Raw genomic sequence first — 6,978 nt, 5'->3', positions numbered from 1 at the left:
TCCTGTGAGGGAAATTTCGGCATCGAGACAGGTTTGCTGAGTGGTATCAGATATGTTCACACACACACACACATAGACACACTCCTGACCTGGCCCATATGAGAGTTGACTTGAATGGCATGGCTGCTTTAGCTGCTGTTCCTTCCTAATATGTCAGTGCAGTGAGACACGCATGGGAATATTTACATGGAAGCTAAACATTCACACATCCACTATCTACTCAATAGAGCTGAGCAGAAAGACTCACCCACACCACTTCATGATTCAATTGTATTCATTTTATAGACCAATGTTTGCAACATGAAAAAAAAACTTAAAATGCATAAAACCTAAGGTCATATTAAATTACATTAGAGTGCAATGTGCAGTTAAACGGGAAGAATCTATCTTGAGCTGAGATTTCAAGACCAAGGTCTCAGCTGTGGGTAAGCAACATGACAAATGCAAAATTTGAGGCAGCCGTCAAGTATACATTTGAAGTCAGTAAGTAGGTGGCATCAAACAGAAAGTTTGTGCCTTTATTTATGCATAACTAGATTCTGGTGGTTGAAAGCAGAGAATCTGTTTAATATGTAAAGGTAAGATGCAGTGAAATTGATCTGAAGCAGGGCAGACTGTAAAATAGAAGTCAAGGCGAGGCACATTTATTGTCCTTCTCTTTCTTCAAAGCACATCTCAAGACCTTTTTGTTTAATGATCACTTCTCCTCCACACCCAACACATAGCTCCATACAGATAACTTGTCTTTGTTGTATTGTTTTGTTTGTTTGTTATTGTGTTTTCCTGCCTCCTACTATGTAAAGCGAGAAAAGCGCTATATAAAATAAAATAATGATTATTATAATTATAATTATTATAATTATTATTATTATTATTATTATATAGCACATTTCATACAGAGGCAATTCAATGTGCTTTACATAAAAAATATGTGGTTAAAATTAAGTATATATAAAGTAAACATAAAAATAATCATTTAAAACACTAATTAAAAAAAAGGTACATTTTAAAAGTAAAAGTGCTGGAAAAATAGTGTGATAATTAAAGTAATTGAAGTAAATTAAACTAAGTTCAATCATATGACCCACATTACTCTTGACACAGATCAAAACATTACTTTGGCCACGACAGAGAAAATAAAATCTGGTCATCTAGTCCACATGGGTGTGTTGTTGTGTGTGTGCAGTAATAAACTCTCAGAAATGTACCACCATGATCTCCACACTCCCAACCTCCCTCTGGTCATTCCCAGAATGGCTCATCCCAGCAGCCTGTGGGTGTCCAGCAGGGGGGGTTCACTTTGAGACGCAGGCTGATAGCAGCACACAGTGAGGGCATGGCAGTCTGCCCCATCCAGATGGGCTCCAGGAGAGAGGCACAGAGAGAGGGGCACACCTTTATCACACGCTGCAGTGTACACCTGCACTAGGCTGTCGGCATCATAGAACGCCACCCGGCCTTCATCACAGTCTAGACACACGCCTATCCGCCACGGCTGATGCAGCAGGTTCAGGGTGGACTCCTGACCCTGAACTGTCACACTGTAGCCCCTGTCATGCTTTCGGTACAACATTACCATCTCCTGCAGCTTGCCAGGTGGACACTCCGTACACACCCCCACGCCCCAGTCCAGCTTCCTGCCCATCTCCACCTCAAAGTAGTGCCGGCCCTGTTGGTGGACAGACCGGCCCTTGGCCAGGGGCCTGTAGTCCTGGTACAGGCCAAACAGACCCCTCCTGTTCGTCCTCTCGATGGAACGACCACTATTGGTCACCACAGCATAGGCCTCATCCCACAGAGAGATAACTTCACCATGGGGTACTGTTGGAGGAAGTGACCATGGAGTGAGTAATAGGGCTGGGATAAACGATTATTTTTTAAACGATTAATCTAGCGATTATTTTTTCGATGCATCGATTAACCTAACGATTCATTTTTTCAGTCCGATTCTATTTCGATTCGATTTGATTATCGATTATCTCCCCATTAATTGACTAATAGCAATTTATACATGTTGATTTATATATCTGAATGAAAAAACATGAATTCCTTAACATTGCAATATATGTTTATTGCTCTTAAAATTCCAAAATAAAAGACTATACAAGTGCAAAGTAATGCCTTCTTAGTCAGTTCAGTAGTTCAGTAGTGTATAGGTCTAATTATGTGCCTGTCACTTTAAGACGTTCGTTCCTTTGCAATTGTAACACTAACGCAGGTAAAAGGCTGCTGATGTGTGGATGCAATTCATAAAATAGTTAGTTCAAATAACGGTTTGTACTTCTCCTTGGGATAAGCACTTTTGAGTCTTGGAAAACATTTTTCCATTTACATCGGGATTTTGCAAACATTGTCAGAGTCAATAAAATGAGCCCTGGGTAACGAAATTGACAAGCAGCTGTAAGTAAGCATGCTAAACTCAACATCCAAACAGTATTCTAACGTTAGCTTTGAGATACTGCTTGATTGCATAACTTAACTAAGTTTAGTCTCCTCAATGTACTATGTTGTGATAAGACCTTAGCAGAGTTAACTTGACTGCAGCAGTGATGCTAAGCGGATTTAATAGCAATTTAGCCAGCCATGTTCTATGCAATGCTTGTATGTGGCAACAACAATCCTTCAACAATCGTGAATATTTTGTGTTGAATGCACATGCAGAGGAGGGGCAGCGGGCTCGTTACGAGAGAGAGCGGGCGGGGCAGGGAAAGGCTGCGTGCGTAAAAAGTGCAGCTCAATGAAAGGATTTTATCTTATCTTTAATTTAAATAGTACAACATAGAACATCAATGTGTGACGGCCGGTTTTGATTTCGAGGCGCCCCACCACAGATTAGTCAACGTAGGCCTATGGGAAACACTGAAGGTGTAAAATTCAAAATATTTGGCAGCACGCGTTTTGGGTCTGACAAATCGACGCGCATATTTTGCGTCGACGTATTTTCTGCGTCGACGTAATCGATTACGTCGACGCGTTGTCCCAGCCCTAGTGAGTAAACCTATTCCATATAAATAATATTAAATTGAGTACGCACATGACCATGCAAACATTGACACACACACACACACACACACACACACACACACACACACACACACAAAAACACACACACACACAGACATATACAAACATAGTACATAACGAAAGTATAATAAATACATGTATGTATTATAGCCATCACATTAAATGGCATGTATTATTCAGGTGGTTCCTCTGTGCCACCCCCTCACCTGGTTGAATGTTTCTAAGTATGTCTCTCCACACAAGGAAGGAGAGATGTGTCTCATATGGCCCCAGAGAGATGAAGTCACGAGACACATTCAATCCTGCCAGCTCGGATGAGAACCTGAGAGAGACAAGCAGACAAAATAAAGGCCATTGGCTCAGCTGTATAGCTTTTAGGAGCAAAGATAAAAGACTGTGCCTATGTACTTGTATGAGTACATACCTAAGATCAGTTGTGCTGCCAGTGCCTTCAGCAACTGACCCATCATGATCCAGCATCTCCTCAACCATGTTGCGTCCTACTGTGGTCCACCACTGCGCACGCACGCACACACACACACACACACACACACACACACACACACACACACACACACACACACACACACACACACACACACACACACACACACACACACACACACACACACACACACACACACACACACACACACACACACACACACACAGATGTATGCATACACACCTCATATTTATGAATGAATCACATTCAGGATCTGATGAAAAGCCAAGCCAGGTCATCATGCAATCTCACCTGAAGGAAGGCGTCGTGCTGACCGATATTCAGAGCTGACCTGAGCGTCCCCTCAGTGTTTCTGTCCTTGGTGGAGATTTCTGTCATCTCGGACAGGTTCTTCTGCATGGGCTCCAGCACCCTCTTCTCTTCCTGCTGCAAGCGTGTCTTCACCTCCTGCTCCTTCTCTCTCAGGAGCTGGTGCAGTTGCTCAAACTCAGCCGATATCCTCACTGACCACTCTCTGGACGTGTCCTGGGGTAGAGCAGGGACAGCATGTGTGCTTTCGAATATCATCTTAACGCTACAGAGTGGCATCATTATTAATAAAAGTGATCAAATGAAGACTATTCATTGAGGAAAACACATCCTGCAGGACTCAATATTTTCCCTGAAGTCAAGACATTTTCATTTACACGTTACACATACTTTTATTGGTGAATTTCTGTCTTTGATGTGTTTTAGTTTAGTGTTTAGTGTTAACTATCTAATTATGCATGCAGCAGTTTCAAATACTATAGTAGCCTTTATAAAAACCTTAGTTTTTTGGATCTCAGCAGTCTGCCATCTGATCATGTAGTCCAGGTTAACGATCTCTTCAGACAGGAAGGCTACTGCTCCACGCAACATACTCTAGAAAACAGAACAGATGTAGGTTCAACACGGCAACAGAATGTACAGTTTAAATTCTTTGTGTGTGTGTGTGTCTCTGTGTGTGTGTGTGTGTGTGTGTTTCCAGCCGACCTTGCAGCTTTGTGCCTTCTCCTGCACAGGTTTGCACTTGTGTCCCTCGTGGTTGCTTCCATCCCTGCAGACCACACACACCAGCTGATGGTCCGTCTCACAGAAGAGCTTCAGCTTCTCCTGGTGTTGGGGACACGTCAGCTCGGCTGCTTCCTGCTTCTTCTGGGCCTTCGTCTCCACCAGTAAGCTGTTGAGCGTCTCCTCCAGCGTCTTCTGCACCAGTAGCTGATCTTTGGCAGCCGTGACCACGTTGCTCAGCGTGCGGTTGGCTTTGATGTGTTTCCGTGTGAAGGGCTGCCTGCACTCAGGGCACTGGCCAGAGCCACCACTGGCTGCCAGGTGAGCTTTGATGCACTCCCTGCAGAAGGTGTGCTGACAACGCAGGCTAACGGGATCGCTGAACTCAGACAAGCACACGGGGCACAAGAGGTGCTCCAACAGAGCTGAAGCCATGTCAATGCACACACTTTTCACACCTAAAGCCAAAAAAAGATGATTCATACAGGAACCAGATGTCCGTGAAGAGCGAATGTAAACAGGTATACAAAAATGTTTCATACATCAAAAACATAGGCTACCTTCTGACACAGTGAGTGTCACATCTTGACTCTCACTTGCGAGGGCCCTTCACCCATCATTTCCCTCTGTTCTCCTCTTACTGTAATTCTCAACTGCCTGATTTCTATCTCCTGTCTCCTGTGTTGGATTTCTTAAAACAACAAGTCTCTAAATTACTAACCAATAATTTATATAATTTGACAATAGATACTATTTGGGCCATAATATCCTTCACAACATTAATTATCCATCCTATATAACATTGATATAGCTTCGTTTTCAATGCAGGTTAGCTAACTGCATCTCCACTGAATTTCAACAAAACATTTTTATTACAGGTTAGCATCTCATTGGTAGCCCTATTGCATCTTTATTGTAATCGACCATTAGGCCTACAGAACATTTCTCACCTTCCCTCCTTCTCTTTGTCTGCTCAACTTCTGCTGGCTTTCCAAACGATAACTTTGTGACATCCTTTGTTCAGGTCAGGTGAATTAAAATTAGCCTACTGGCAGAAATTAACAAGACGTCAAGTTTATTTTGAAGTTTATGTGAGCTGCGTTGCGTTCGTTTAGGACTCACTCCGCGATAGCCGACTCGACTCTACTTTCGTTTTGACACGTCAACAGAGGTATCACGTGACGGTGCGTTGTAGCCTAGGCTCATGGCCGCAGTCACCAGTATTACAAGAAGCCTAGGCTACTGTCTATGCTACTGCCCCGCCTCGACCTCCTGCACCCCCAGGTATGTTTGTTTGGAGTCGAAATCGACTAACCGGCCCCGTTAGAGGGCCCCAGTGAGATTGGTGGGCTGCAGTCACATGGTATACGCAACCGTCTCGTCTGATGATGATGCACGTAATCGACGTCCGAACAGGAAACGTTTCGCGGAATGTTTTTAAAAACAGCAGGAACGTGTTGTACCTTTTAACAAACAATATTTTGTTAGCTTAACAGCAGGTCATACACTATATTTCCTGTATCTACATGTTCTTAGGAAGCAAACTCCAAAATTTAAAGCAGATACATAAAATTACATAGGTTCTACACAGCAATTTCTAATAGGTGCATATAGGCGTTTCCAAGTGTCCATAACTTCTCCAAGCTCTCCAAAATCCAAAAACAAGATTTTCCCAATATAGCAGGTTGTGTGTGTGGTATTTTTGTGTTTTGACCTTGTAAATATACATTTTACTTCATTTCAGGCTAATATTTACACTTCTTTCAAGTTAACCAATAAGGAGGATCATTACCTCTCCAAATGCCACCTACTGTATTGAAACTGTCTTTTAGGGGAAATGTATAAGTGTTAGAAAACAGTCCATACCAGAGTCCCATTAGCCAGAACAGTTGCAAATATTTGTAATAATTGTAAAGGAAGAGGCTCCACGTCTTCCCAGTCTGCATCATGCCACATGTCCACTGGGGGGTCACTCTCCACTGGGGCTTGAGCTGGGCGCTTGCCATGCCTGGCACCACGCTTTGCTGCAGGAGGGCATGGAGTTGAGGCTGGAACTGGTCGCTTGCCACGCTTTGCTGCAGGAGGGCATGGCGTTGAGGTTGGGGCTGGAACTGGTCGCTTGCCACGCCTTGCTGCTGGAGGGCATGGAGTTGAGGCTGGGTCTGGGCGCTTGCCATGCATGGCACTACACCTTGCTGCAGGAGGGCATGGAGTTGAGGCTGGGGCTGGAGCTGGGCCTCTGGCACAATGCTGAGGTGCACTGGTGCTGGCTGAGGGACCAGTGGCAGAGGTACTAGGAGTGGAGTAAATGTTTCCATGAGTAGTGAATTATATTTTGTACAAGCTAATAAATTGATCATTCACAAAAAAAATAATAGATTACTATACCAACATAGCAAGTGCATGTTTGATGAAGTCATAGACATATTTATGACGAAGTATAGCCTACGAATGCA

At 43.5% G+C, this 6,978-nt stretch overlaps 1 protein-coding gene across 2 annotated transcripts; it reads right to left on the bottom strand.

Moving 5' to 3' along the window:
- Positions 1 to 263: 263 nt before the first annotated feature.
- LOC143119408 (zinc-binding protein A33-like) lies at positions 264 to 5,864 on the bottom strand. 2 transcript variants are annotated; one of them, XM_076280902.1, is made up of 8 exons: positions 5,473 to 5,864; positions 5,083 to 5,213; positions 4,505 to 4,980; positions 4,298 to 4,393; positions 3,782 to 4,015; positions 3,449 to 3,540; positions 3,231 to 3,346; positions 264 to 1,821 (listed from the first exon to the last, which is right to left on the bottom strand). In XM_076280902.1, exons 3-8 carry the CDS (start codon positions 4,955 to 4,957, stop codon positions 1,259 to 1,261), a joined length of 1,554 nt encoding a protein of 517 aa, XP_076137017.1. In that variant the 5' UTR covers positions 4,958 to 4,980; positions 5,083 to 5,213; positions 5,473 to 5,864; the 3' UTR covers positions 264 to 1,258. The 2 variants fall into 2 exon arrangements, with proteins under 2 accessions (XP_076137017.1, XP_076137016.1); XM_076280901.1 differs by lacking the exon at positions 5,083 to 5,213.
- Positions 5,865 to 6,978: the final 1,114 nt, after the last annotated feature.

This window comes from Alosa pseudoharengus, unplaced genomic scaffold (assembly GCF_046254945.1).
Source record: "Alosa pseudoharengus isolate Yale_2024_CS ecotype anadromous, Long Island Sound unplaced genomic scaffold, YU_APseudo_1.1 YU_APseudo_1.1_scf_12, whole genome shotgun sequence".
NCBI classification, from domain to species: Eukaryota; Metazoa; Chordata; class Actinopteri; order Clupeiformes; family Clupeidae; genus Alosa; species Alosa pseudoharengus.
This window is presented reverse-complemented; position numbering and strand designations above follow the sequence as displayed.